The sequence below is a fragment of the Micropterus salmoides genome, unplaced genomic scaffold (assembly GCF_014851395.1).
Source record: "Micropterus salmoides isolate LMB-PRFRI ecotype aquatic unplaced genomic scaffold, ASM1485139v1 Ms_hic_scaffold_6, whole genome shotgun sequence".
Lineage (NCBI taxonomy): Eukaryota > Metazoa > Chordata > Actinopteri > Centrarchiformes > Centrarchidae > Micropterus > Micropterus salmoides.
In genome coordinates, this window is record NW_024044348.1 from 23,897,047 (window position 1) to 23,911,506 (window position 14,460).

At 40.2% G+C, this 14,460-nt stretch overlaps 1 protein-coding gene across 1 annotated transcript in view; it reads right to left on the reverse strand.

Annotated features, from left to right (window-relative positions):
* The window catches only part of LOC119890634 (CUB and sushi domain-containing protein 1-like), a 156,344-nt gene that overhangs the window by 67,439 nt on the left and 74,445 nt on the right, over window positions 1–14,460 (reverse strand). Inside the window, exons 27-31 of the mRNA XM_038701984.1 lie at window positions 9,080–9,184; window positions 5,382–5,500; window positions 4,925–4,994; window positions 3,261–3,377; window positions 2,405–2,614 (exon numbers count right to left, since the gene is read on the reverse strand). Coding sequence (XP_038557912.1) covers window positions 2,405–2,614; window positions 3,261–3,377; window positions 4,925–4,994; window positions 5,382–5,500; window positions 9,080–9,184 — 621 coding nt within the window. The remainder of the gene's footprint in view (window positions 1–2,404; window positions 2,615–3,260; window positions 3,378–4,924; window positions 4,995–5,381; window positions 5,501–9,079; window positions 9,185–14,460) is intronic.

A 14,460-nucleotide genomic window follows, 5' to 3' on the forward strand; every position in this document is an offset into this window, starting at 1 on the left:
AAATTATAATACGTGCAAATAGATTTCTTTTCTTTTTGACATTAAGTTTAGAAAGGCAGTCCCTCGGGAAACCTGAAACGCCCTCTGGGGAACCACGCCCCAGACAACAAAAGAGCGACACGCGACGTCGTTCGCGCTCTTCCCCTCTTCTCTTCTCTGCTCTCGGCTCTCTGCTCTCTGGACGCTTCGGCACGCGTCCGGCGCCCTCAGAGTCGGCCAGCGAAACAGGCCTTTTGTTCACTTGAAGCTACACACATGAAGTGCCGCGACATCGATCTGCCCCTCAGTTTGTTTTATTTTCTTTCTTTCTTTTGTTTTGTTAAAGTTAGCAGTCCGTTAAGTTACACTGGACTAATTCAGGAACGACCAAGTTCCATTTTAAGCCTTTTTGTCGAGCCAACTTCACTGAGGTCAGACAAAGCCACGTGGTCTCGCCAGCGGCAATGAAGGAAACCTGAAAACAGCCGAATTGCCAGACGGAGGACAGCGTTTTCTTCAGTCAGACACGGAGAACCCCGGAGAATCCCTAGCAAAAAGCCAGGATCGGGAAGCTAGCGTGGGACCTGTGCAACAGGCCAAAGCAGGCCGTCGACAAGCCGTAAGACCTAACCAACATTCTGTGGTCAGAGATTTCCTTTTAACTCCTAAACTCATAGCGTTAGCTTACTTTCATTAGTTCTCCTATGCCGTATGAGTCAAATGCTTCCCACAATCGAACCTCCAGGCTCATTGTGCCGCCATTGTTTATTTATCCGTTTATATCACATTAGTTAGAGAGTAAATTCACTGTAATATAATCAAGAACTGTGTGTGTTGCCTATTTCTACGTCCCTGCCAAGAGAATTGACCCTTTAGATATGAGACTGACTGATTGATTGAAGATAATTGAGTGATTATTAACTGATCACTAGTAATAATTGTATAATTATTAAAAACTACCTAGAGGTCCGGAGACTCTAGGATTATAACAACTCCGGTGGTGCCCTTAAACGAGGAATATTGTTGATTTTATGAATATTAAAATTCATAATTGGGTATTAATTTTCATAAATCTAGGTTTGCTACACTGCTGACCCATTAGCCACGAGTCCGTGGGTGAGAGACATGTTTGAGGAGCAGGAGGAGGATTTCGACGAGTTTGTCGGTTGTGATGGAGACAAATTCAAATGAGTAACAAAGCCGGGGCAAATCTCCATCCAGCAGTAAGTGGACAAATGTGTGTCACTATGGGCATTTTTCAGCTGCAAGTGAGGAGAAACTAATGAAAGAAATAAAACAATAAAAAGAACTAGCTTTTTCAGACAAATGTACCCTAAAAAAGGGACAGATTTGCAATGACCTGGAGGCAATAATAATAAATATAAGATTAATAATAACAATTTCCTTTGTTTATTGATTATTTTTGATGTGCATGAACATGAGGACAAAGGCAATCATTTCCAATAAAAGACAAAGTTCTCAAATGTTTTTTTATTTCACATTTCTATCTGCTACAGAGGCTGAGAAATATAGGTTTAGGTTTTTCAGAAAACCCTCAGGATGTTGGAGGTTGTTTTCAAAAAGTACCTCAGGTTTTAAAATGCTTTTCTAGAGGGTGCCACAGGTCTTAATGGGTTAACACAAAATTATCATAAACCTCTCATGCATCGTCTCAACAAAGATCTGAAAAAAAAAAGATATCTGGTGCTACTCCCTGTGTGGAAACATGTCCACAACTTCCACACACCAACAATGGGAGTTATCAGTGACAAGGAGTGACGTGTTTGGGGACTTGGCCATTGCAAATTGGGAGAAAAAGGGAAAAACGATTACATGCATGTGAATGTGGGTTAGCTTATGTGTAAGTTAGTAAGTCTTGCTCTAGTTGTGGTGCATAGGCCCATAGTGCATCTCTTGTGTCTTTGAAGTGAAGCACTTAGGGCTACAAGTAAAGCCTGCTGGACAAGATGCCAGTCTCTCGCAGGGGCTTACTAACAATCCATCTCTTTTAATGATGAGAGGAAAGCCATAAGGTTTTTTAAGTCTTTAGCATGACTCATCCATGGATCAAAGCTCAAAACCTCATAGCAATATGTTTTTTCATCCTACCCTTCATTTTCTTGGAGTTGGGAATGCTTTTTAATTTCGCTACTAGGTTTGGATGTTAATTTATTCAGGACATTTGAGGAGACCTTTTTTCTCCCTAAAACATTCAAGCAACCATCTCGTCTTTTATACCCCAGATCTGGAGAAACGAAGCAGTATGTTCAATTTGAATACAGTTCAATTTGCCCTCAGCATCCCTGGATGGGCTGCTTTCAACTGGAAGTGCCAGCAGTAATACCTCAGGTTTCTAGCCTTTTGTCTTTGCAGTTATTGCCCTAAAAACAAATCCTATTTAATCTAAAATCACAATGGAACTCACCCTGAAAGGTCAGTTTGAACCCCGCCCTGTTCTCTGAGTGGTCACTGTAGAAGTGGATGATTGTCAGGTGGGTTGTGCTCAGCAAAGGGGGGGGGATCTGCGAGCCAGTAAACTGTCCAATAAGAGAAGAGCTGTGCTGCGGTCCAGCCCTGACTTCCAGGAAGTCATGGTTGTCTTCAGAAGAGAAGTTTTGAAACTGAATATGGGCTCCTAGAATACAAACACAAAATTTAATATATATATACTGTATTATAGACTATATACAACATAATAACAGAATATGAGAATTACAGTATACGTGATTTTATAGTCAAACTTTTCTTTGTTTTCATGCCATATAGATGGCCTAAACTTTATGGACCCAAGAATAACTACTGAGATTTTACATTATTTTGTAATCTTTTTTGAATGCGCCTTAAAGGTAGAGAGACCACATACAATCAGTTGACATTTTTTCACACTTTCATCTATTTTTATTGCCATATCTTTATTTGGTACTTTTACATTACAACTTACACTAAAGAGACAATGACAATAAAGCTGTCTTGAATCTAGTTTTGTCAACAAGTATTCTATTATTATTTCTGAAAACTTGCTATAATTACACACATGGACATGCATGCCATGCAAAAGATAAAAATTGTGTCCATTCAAACCATCAGATCCTGTAGTCATTAAACAGCACACACCATGTGTCAGCCTCCAATTAAACATGTGGTGAAGCTTTCGATAAACCATGTGTTACTGCTGCAGATTTCATGCTAAAAAAAGGTCTGTGTTTCCCAGCTACACCAACAGATGAACTGAAAGTGACACATTCTTTTTTAGAAATGCTCTTCCATCCCATAATACTCACCATATCCAGTTGGCAGGGTGATTTGCCAGGTGCAGTCCAAGTTTCCGGGGTAGTTGCCAGGGAAACCTGGACTAAGGATGACACCACTCATCTCAGACAACACCCCGCCGCAACGAGCTGACAACACAGAACAAACACATTGTTAAAACAGGCAACACATGAGCAATGTACAGTGCAGATCATCACTTTATCCTCTGCTCCAACAGGAAGAAGGTCACACCACAGCAAAAAAGCCAAAAGTGTTAGAAAATACAGCCACAAGCAGAAACAAAAGGGATTTGAGCGCCCTTACAGGGAGACAGGGGGGTTTGTAGTATATAGCTTTATTAGATACATCTGACCAATCGATTGCAATTCAATACAACAGCTCTGCCATAAATTTTACAAAGTTTATAATGTTCAGTTTGGTGACATTGTCAAAATGTGTACATTCAATTATGTACTACTGAGGTCATATTAGAAAAAAACTCAGGTGCAGTCCAGCATAACATCACCAGTAACTGTGACCTCAGTGCTAAAACATGTAAATGACAGCATAAAACAACAAAATATTGTGGGCATCATAAAAATCCACTTTACTACAGAACAGCTGTATTGGATTGCAATTGTACAGGTGTACCCAATAAAGTGGCCACTGGGTGTGTGTATTATTGATAATGTTTTAGAATACTACAATATATTGAAAACAAACGTTACAGTATTTAGAGTTATGGACTTGATTTGATTAGCCACTGCCAATATGCGTTTTTTGTTGTTTTTACTTGTTTAGTATTCTCACTTTATAGGCACCAGATAGGGTTAGATACATGAATACTATGTAGCAAGTATGGTGCATTGGGTGTAAACTATAAATATAAAATAAAAGAAATCAAAAGAGAAGTGTCAATAAGTCCACTCATTTGGTGTTAACTGAAGTAAAGCAATTCTCAGGAGACTGTGAAAATTCAAATATAGACTTCACAGAGGCTTGGACAATGTGTGCTGAATTTTTGTAAATCCCATATGGTGTCTAATGGTGACAGACATTAAAATTATATATGGCACCTTATTATGGCACCCCTTCTATTGACAGTTTTGGGCATGATTTGGTTGATCCAGTAGTCTCTGAATGAAATAGGAAATGTTGGATTTGACACATGCTGGAGGGGGTTGTGGCAGAGCTAACTTTAGTTAGTCCTGACATGTCGAAGTGGAGTTTAACTGGAATTGGTTTCCCAGACCTGCTACAAGTTTTCACCAAGGACTGAATTATCCAGGCCTAAACACAAACATCAATATTATCAAGATTCCTTAACACTATTGCAGATTTTAGGACATCTTAGCTCTCAGCACAAGTTATAAAATTCTGTTGCTCCCAGCAGGTATATTGATCCTATTATCACTGATCCTATGTCAGTAAAGAAGTTGCTTACATCACCCTAAATCTGATTTCAAGGCGATGACATTAAATATACTAATTAAATCATAGTTAAGAATTACACTGTTTTCCAGAATGCCACACACTGACATGTAATCAATGACCTAAATAAACAGATTTCTTACCTTCAAAATGGATGTGAAATGAAAGTCATTCAAATTAATCTCTGTTAACATATGACCATAAGCTTGTAACACTTGTGTTTTTAGACAGAGATACATATCGGTTAGAGCAGTGTATGTATTACCTATGCAAAGAGGAGGTGGGTAATTCCATCGACGCACAGTCCCAGGCATACAGGAAATGTGAGAGTGGCCCTAAAAGTGATAATACAGTGAGTTAGGTTCGAGTTTGGTACAGTGAGTTAGGAAAGACACTGCAGGGCATGAAATTAATATCAAATGAAAATAGTAAAGAAAGAAGTAGAGAAAAATGTGCGATGTTGGCATTTTCTAAGATTGGGAATTCAAATTTTACTTAATCTAAGAACAACTGTGGTGTGTTAAAAGCAGACAATGTAGAAATGTCATTTTATTGCATGCTTGCTAATTGTTACACACAACAGTGCGTGTCCAGACACAAGTTTTGCCTTCAGTGTGCTCCTAATAAACAACGTTCAAAAATCTTATTTTCTGTTGAATTAATACCAACCACAATATATGAAAACCAGTTTATTGGTCAGTTTGTGTGTCTGTGTTTATTACCTGCAACGTGTACCCAGGTTCACAGGTGAATGCTACCACCTCATTTACCATGTATCTGTCCCCTGTTTTAATGCCATTGGCTGGGATCATTGGCTCTGGACACGTGGTAAGACCAACAGCTACAAAAAAGGAAATGAGCATAAACATGATTAACAATGTTGTTACTATTATATATTTTGTCATTATGTTTTCTATCTAAATGTTACTTAGCCTCAGATATGGACAGAAAATACAGTACATGTGACATGATCATCACTTCCTTAGGTTCTAGACAGCTAAACTCACATTGCTGTCTTTGTGAAACTTATCAAGGCAGACTAAAGTAATTTTATTCTACACTACAGTGACAGCAAAACAATTAACCTTGTCTTTGCTTCAGATGTTACCATTGCTATTCCCGTCTTTGTACTTGACACGTATGGGAACTTTCTCTTAAAATGAGCACACCAAATAAAAGACACAATCACAGCAAAACACAGTAGTTTACCTAATTTCTGTATCTAGCACTTACACAGGTTAATAGTGTCTCTGAGTAACTTCAATCTACAATATCTACATTCATTCATTTAAAGAACTAATGTGGCAGATTAATTTACAAATGTTCTTATTGTTTTGTTTCTAATAAACAGGAGCCTATTTTTGAATTGACAGCTAGTACAATAAAAAAGCTTGCACATTGTCAGCAGTGACAGCAGCCTCTGAAATGTGCTTACAAATATGTGAAGCTAACATAATGACTTTGGTTGTGTTTTCCCAACACATTAAAGGTTAAACACATCCTTAATAAGTTTGACAGCAGCCCTTTACCAAATAGCATCAGTGAGAGGGAGTGTGTGTGTGTGTGTGTGTGTGCACGCCTGCTTGTTTCACTTGAAAACTTCCGCAGGAGACTGCCCTAGAGCGGTTACCATGGCAACACAGGGGTGTAAGGGGGAGAGAGAGAAAAAGGAGGGGAGAGAGAGGAGTGAATGTTTGTGTGTTTGTGAATGTATGTCCTGGTCTACTTTTTTTTAGATTGAGCATAAGTGAAATAGCTGCACAAGATTGTAACTTTGAGACGCAGAAGCATGCACACACACTGTGTTATTAGGTGGAGCATCAGCAGGCTGTCAGGACAACTGATCAATGAAACTATTCCATTTGGCTGACCATCTCTCTCTCTCCCTCTCTCTGTGCTTACAAAATGTTCCCTCTTTTCCCTGGTCATGACAGAGCAGTGATGCTTTGTAAAATGCTGACAGTACCACAAACCACCCCACTAGGGCCACTAGACTACAGCTAGACAGTGTCAGCATTTAAGTCTAACTGACTGGATTTACTATACTTCTGTTTCAGTTTACTTGAGGACATATGAGGGAGAGAGATTTAGAGATGTCTTTCTCTGCCCTTTCAATGAAAGCCCCTTTAGTAAACTTAAAATTACGAGAATATCATCACCACAATCATCCCTGTGTCCCCAGCAGACAATTGTGTCCAGTTACACAAGCTATCACATTACTGTAAAACTGAAAGAACCGTTAGCAGACTAATAGCTATACGGTGGGTCTTGTTTTCCTTCCATAAGAAACATTGGTGCACAACTTGTATAGTGTTTAAACACCAAATGAAAATCATTACGAGAAGTCTAAATGTAATGTAAGTCCTTTTTGGGTTATACTAGTTGTTTTTCCTAGAGTGCACACAGGTAATCATCTGAAGGGAAAATAATAATTGCAGTGTCTCTGTTCTTATCGCATAATGAACAGGTACATTGACTGATTTGTGTTTAATGGAAAAAGTTAAAAGCCTACTTTGTAGCTAGACCTCCTGTAAAGAACCTCTCAGGCAAACTTGGAACAAATTCTGGTACAGATTAAAGTGTTGGCACTCATTTTGAGATAACTACAATCTGAGTCATGCAAGAGCTCTTATGGTGGTGTAATGTATGATATATTTATTTAAGGTGATCTTGGAAAGACTTCAATGCTCAGCATGCTGTACTTGGATTTGGTTGCTGTGATTACAGTAAATAGTCTGCTTGCGGACTAACACTATGAAACGGCATGCGTTGTGTTGTTTTTGCCACATAATAGCAGACATTTACTTATACACAAATGCAGAAACACCAAGAGAAGAGATGATTATTCTTTATAATGTAGACAATAGAGATCTCTGTGTTTCTCACTCTTCATCTACCCGCCTTTCACTCTCCTTACATAACCTATCTCGTCTTTTCTTTCTGCCCTTTGTTCCGTCTCCACCCTCCCCTGTACTGCCTTACAACTTTTGCTGTGAGCTAAACACAAACAAAGACTGATACACATGGACAAGCACACACACAAATTTTAATGTATACGCATATACATGTGCACACAAAAACAAAAGTTATACTTGTTTTTTTCATGTCCCCAAATTAACAAGCAGCCAAGATCAAAACATTTTGCCACACATGCTGTTATTAATATTATTAAACATATAATCAGGGCTGATACCAGGTAGTCAGGATCCACTGTTCACTGATCAGATTGCGTAGACCTACGCAATCTGATTAAACTAAATATAATGCAGCCTGGCTTGGGTTTTAAGTTGGATCTTGGTTACAAAGAACTAAGAGGACCCATGAAGACCTCTAATCCCAACCTTCCTGCCAGCACAGCACACCCAAAATCCTCTTGCCATGGAAACTACGAAACATGATAGAGAAGGAAAGCAAAAAAATAAAAAAAGCCCCAACATAATACCACCTGTATTGCTCTCAACTCAAAAATATACAGTATGTGTCGCAGGACAAAATAAATGATAAAACATAAAAATAGAAAAGTGGCCCACAACCAGTGCCATTTTTATCTGAGGAGTATTTATGATACTGTACAGGAAGGGATCCACATGGCACATTCGGTAATAAAAGCCACACTAAAAAGATGAGAGTAACCACAGTCAGAAATACACTGAAGCAAAAATAAAGAAATAGGCACGATGAACTGAGTCGCCAAAAGTGACCATTCTTCCAAGTTTTCATTCCCAGTGACGGCATGTTGACACATAGAGCCAACGAAAATACGGACTACTGAGCCACAAACGTGTGCACTCACCTACACACACAGACACACACACAGAAAAGCACGTGCAAACACACACTATTATGCTCATACATAATCAGAAAAGGGGACATGTTCATTGATCTAGAAGTGATTTTAAGCTAAAACAACTACAAAGGACTGAAAAGCACAACCATGGCCTGTGTATGTGTGTAAAGGCATGCTGTTAATATACATGTCTATACCTTTGTATGTGTACATATTTGTGTGTGTGTATGTCCCTTTGTTTGGTCTTATTGGTATGACGACACAAGCAAAAGCACTTTTTTATGTACATGTATGTATGTGTCTGAGTCTACATGTCTCCGTTTACGTACCTTTAGGTGTGTGCTCTGTGTGTGCGCTCCAATGTGGCTCTCAGTATGTGTGTATGCTTTCAGGCAGTACCAGTTCAGGTCACTGACTCTTGTTATTTGATGTTGAGGTTTTGGCTGCAACGATGTGTGTGTGCGTGTGCTCAAGTGTATGTGCCTGTCTGTGGGTTTGTGGTTTCTGGTGGGAAGGCACCCAGTATTCTCTCCCTAGTTGTTTTACCTCAGCAGTATAATCTTTTTAAACTTATCTATCTATCTATCTATCTATCTGTCCGTCCGTCCGTCTTTGTTAAAAGCTTTCACTCACTCTTGTATTCTAGGTGAAAGCCTGCTGCCACCACACTGATGTCACTCTGAAAGTGCAGAAGGAGCTGATTGGACGTTGAGTTGAGGAGGGCGGGAGCAGTGGTTCCTGTAAAAAGACAGAGATAAACACATGGCAGAACCAGTCAATGAGATGTTAGCCCAATTCACAATTCTTCAAAAAGAAGTGCTCTTAAAGGCACTGAAAATGTACTAGAAATTCACATAGTATGCTTATAGTACATTCATACTCCTAACATGCTTACTACAAGTATAATAAAGATATATTCTCTGGAGCTTTAACATTCTCTTTTCTTTTCTTTCTGTTATTTTTTTTAAATCAGGTAAATAGCTAGTTGAGACCTCTTTCACAAAGGTAACCTGGCCAAGAAGGAAGCAGCACATGTTGTTAACTTAACAAACAAACAACAACGTATAATAAGCATACTTTAAATCATAATGTAGTTATACTTGTTTCTGTTTGTAAACAGTAAAAACATCTGTACACAGGGGCAAAGTGTGCCCTCCCGCCCAGCCCACTAGCGCAGTGCATGCAATTTGACCAATCAGAATCAAGGTTTTCTAATCAACGATCCAATCACACAGTGTGAAAGTCCGCTTCACGAAAGTTAACGTGTGTACTGTCGTTGAGAGGGAAGCTATTTTTGAAATCATTTTGTTTCTTACCAACTCTGACTTGCCGAAAGTGGACACCACAGACATAATAAGAAAAGAACACGGAAGAGAAGAATATCCGGTCAGCTCCCTGCAGAAGTTAAAAAAAGAGGTATGCCTGGCAAGTAACGTTACAAGCAGGAGAGGACAGACGCAGATACTGCTGGACCGGCAAAAATCGTCCTTCTTGGTAAGTTTATTATTGTTAGCAAGACAACACAATTGTGTAAGTTAACTAAAGTTGAGCTCACTCTGGGTTTGAAAATATTTTCCTTGGAGGATAGCGCTGGTGTGCATGAGCTAATGGATTAATATACAGTATTTATTAGCTAACGTTAGTTAGCATTTTAATAGCTTCATAAAGGAGACAGTGACTTTCGTCTGCCTTAAAACAGTGTTGGAGTAACGCAATTAACGTTACAGTAACATATTACTTTTTGCTGTAGGGAAGTTTTTAATGTTACAAAAATTTCGATCTCAGTAACCCTGTTGCTGGAATTTGATGCATAAGATTTTAACAAGGCAGGCCTGTGCGTGTGTGTATATGAGTCCTCAATTGTGCTTTTGCACTGTTAAAATGACCAGATCAGAGTAACAAATGCAATTAATATGTTGCTGTCTGTGTGCTAAAGAATAGGTTCACATTTTTATAGTCTACCTTAATACTCACATGTCCATATTTACATCAAGTAAGTTATTGGTCACTGTAATCATTATTATTCCTGCCCATTTAGTCTGTAAAGACATCAGTTGTCATTTTTGTTTAACTGAAGCTAATATGAATCATCAGCTAAGCATCTGCGTTAGACTAGTCAAAAGTGCATTTCTTCTAAAGGTACTCTGTTATTTACAGATTTCTCTTCACTGCAGCAATGGAGGGGATAATCATTACAGTGACCAATAACTCAGTTATAACAACAATGTTAAAGTGTACACGGGTATGTGAGAATTCTTTTAAGACAGGCTTGAAATAATGTTTGTGTCCTGCAATGTCTGACCACACGATATATAATAGCATGTGATGTTATATACATTTGTATGGTCATATGCGCATGCGTTGGCGTCTGTAGCTACAGACGCCTTATCCAGTTTTAATCCACACTTTTTTGTTACATTTTTTATATCCTTTTTATTTAACTTAAGTTTTTAACTTATGTTTTACGTGGGTTAAGGATTTAAGTCATCCGACATGGATTTTAAGCTAGATGACCGTAAAAACGCTATCAACGCTACTGATCACAACAAAGCTTCGGCGACTACCGTTACGCTAGCCGAGATAACTCTGCCCCATGAGGACTGCACGCTCCTTAAGAAAGCGAACAAAAAGATTGCTGACCTTGTGAAAGATATCTGACGACTTTCAGAGGAACTCAAAGAGAAAGATTCCCTGCTGACTGGCTTTATGGATGTGGCTTCAGTACAAGCCAAACAGATTGTTTCTCTTAACGCAACCGCTAACATCCAGGACACCGTGTTATGGGACCCATCTAGCCTTCCAAGGCTGTCCTCCTGCTCGACTCCGAAGCATCAGTCAACCTGGGCTGAAGTGGTGGTTCGTGGCTGCAAGAGAGGCTCGGACGGGGTTGCCTCTCCTCAGCACATCGGCCTCTCCAACCGCTGTGCAGCCCTGTCTGACAACACTCCGGTCCATCCAGCGGATGCACCTGCGGCTTCGAGTCTCCTTGACACGGATCCCTTTCGGCGGATAGTGCCTGCCGACACTGTTGCATCTCCTCCACCGGCTACATCTCCTGCACTGGCGGCAAACGGTGATCGGCTGGGCCACTGGTCTGCTGCTGGGCCTGGTCGGCGGCCGTCATCCCGGTCAAAAACCTCCACTTCCCGACGTAGGTGTGCTCAGTCGCTCTGGAGGCCGTCTCTACCCTGCACCATCGGGTAGCGCTTCTCTCAGGTCTGTTACTGCTACTCTAACACAACACTCGGCAGCTCACACACTCCATCCTCAGTCCGCACGCAGTGTTGAAGCAGATTCTGCTCAGTCCTGCTCTGGAACCACACAACTGGCATCTCCTCATCCCCTTTTCTCCCCAACCACACTAATAATTGGTGACTCCATAACCAGAAACATGCTTTTCTTTAACACTACCACTCACTGCTTCCCCGGTGCCACCACGGCTGACATTTTAAAAAAACTCCAGGACCTAATGCCATCGCTCCCGTGCTCCATCACAAAAGTGATAGTCCATGTGGGAACAAATGACACAGCTCTTCAGCAGTCTGAGCTGACAAAATCAGATTTTAACCGTCTTTTAACTTTTTAAAGCAGTGTGGAAAGTCCGTTTTTATCTCTGGTCCCATTCCCACAGTTGGTCGCGGTGCTGGCCGCTTCAGTAGACTTCTTGGCCTCCACGACTGGCTCCAGTCCGCCTGCAGGGCTCACGGTGTGTGTTATGTCGATAACTTTAATATTTTCTGGCAAAGAATGTTTCTTTTTAAAACAGACGGACTTAACCCAAACAAACGTGGCTCAGAAATGTTAGAGTAAATGACTAATCATTCATGCAGCACACCTGGACACACCACCGGTCACTTCAACACCGGTCAACATAACTCTGCCTCACTGCCACAAACAACTGTCTCCACCTGCTGGCATGTAAAACCGTCTGCTCACAGCGTTGTTCCAAAGACTTCTATTCCTGTCATCATCATGCATAGACCAGTAAACCGAAATGTGCACATCCCACACAGCAATCATAGTAATCTTATATGGATTAGGACAACTGCACCAACTCCAGCACCTAGAACAAACTCATTTAAAATGGCTCTCTTCAATGTAAGATCACTTTCAAGTAAGACTTTTATCTTAAATGATTTTATCTTGTCTGCAAATCTAGATTTTATGTTTTTAACTGAATCATGGTTGCAAATGAATGACTATCGCCAGCTAGCTGAACTGCGTCCGCCTCAAAATGATTTAGTCAACCGAGGGTCAGTGGTCGTGGTGGTGGGCTAGTGAGCATGTATACGAAAAATTTTAAATGTCATCAAGTACGCTGTGATGAATATAACTCCTTTGAAGTTCTCCCTCTTAAACTTGGAGGGCTGCAACCTATCATGTTTTATTATAATTTATCACCCCCAAAACCGCCTGGAGGACTTCCTGAATTTTTATCTACTTTAGTTTTAAATTATGTTGTTGTTTTTAGCTGTGATTCTCCTGTTACTCATGCCACCTCACCAAGCTCCGTGTGTTCTCGCATCTTTAATGAACAAAGTGTTTCAAAGTTTTGCGCATTCTCTCAGAGCCAAAGCCAACACCTGTCTGATTCCAACACCAACAATCTGGTCGATCACTTCAATCATATCTGCTTGTCGTCACTAAATATTACTGCTCCTCTAAAGGTTAGGCCTACGTCTAAAGCTAATAAGCAACCCTGGATAAATGACAGCATTCGCAGCCTCAAAGGGGAATGCAGAAAAGCAGTCTTCAAGTCCATTACCTCAGTCTGAAGGATTAATTAATTAACTACAATAACATGGTTAAGGATGCGAGAACACACTATTTTTCTGAGCTCATTACTACACATAAACACAATCCCAGGTTTCTGTTTAAGACTGTGGATCAGCTGGTAAACCCAACCCCTCCTTGTGCCTCAGCTGGAAGTACTGATGAATGTGAATTGTTTTTATCTTATTTTACCAATAAGGTGGTGTCAATCAGAGCCTCTATTACCCCCACGGCCTCTTACTCAGAGGTCCCTCACCAGCAACAAGAGAGTTTTAACCAGTTTTATCCCATCGACTTGTCTGAGCTTTTAAAAACGGTATCACAAATGAGAGTGTCCTCCAGCCCACTTGATGTAATACCTACAAATTTTTTACAGCTCCCTATATACTGGTTGTGTCCCTGATTATTTTAAAACGGCTTGCGTGAACCCACTTTTAAAGAAACCTGGTTTAGATCCCTGCCTCCCACAAAATGTTAGACCAATTTCAAAACTGCCTTTTATTGCAAAGATTCTAGAAAGAATTGTGTCCAATCAGCTGCTCACTGTACTGGAAAATAACAAATTATTTGAAAAGTTTCAGTCTGGTTTCAGGAAGTACCACAGCACTGAGACTGCCCTGCTTAAAGTCACCAATGACCTTTTAATGTCTGCTGATGAAGGTATGTGCTCAGTCCTGGTACTCCTGGACCTTAGTGCTTAGTTGCTTGATCACAACATCATGTTAGACAGACTGAGGCACTGGGTGGGGATCTCTGGTATGGCCCTAGAATGGTTTTCATCCTACCCGTCAAATACGAAGTTTTGCGTGTCTGTAAACAACTATGTCTCTTCGTTCTGTCCAGTTAAATATGGTGTGCCTCAGGGGTCGGTCTTAGGACCCATTTTGTTTTCCTTGTATCTGCTTCCCCTTGGACATATTATCCATAAACATGGCATTTCTTTTCATATTTATGCTGATGACACACAAATGTACTTGCCCGTCAGATCCACAGACCCTGGAATGCTGAGTTCACTTACTGACTGCCTTTGTGAAGTTAAAAAATGGATGTCAAATAATTTCCTCCAGCTGAACTCAAAAACAAAACAGAAATCCTGGTCATCGGGTCCCAGTAGATGGCAAAACAAATACTGCCATCTGCTGGTTCCCTAGTAAATCACATTAAGCCTGTGGCAAAGAACCTTGGTTTCTGGTTTGATAGTAATTTAAATTTCAAGCAGCACACCACAAAGATTGTTCAAT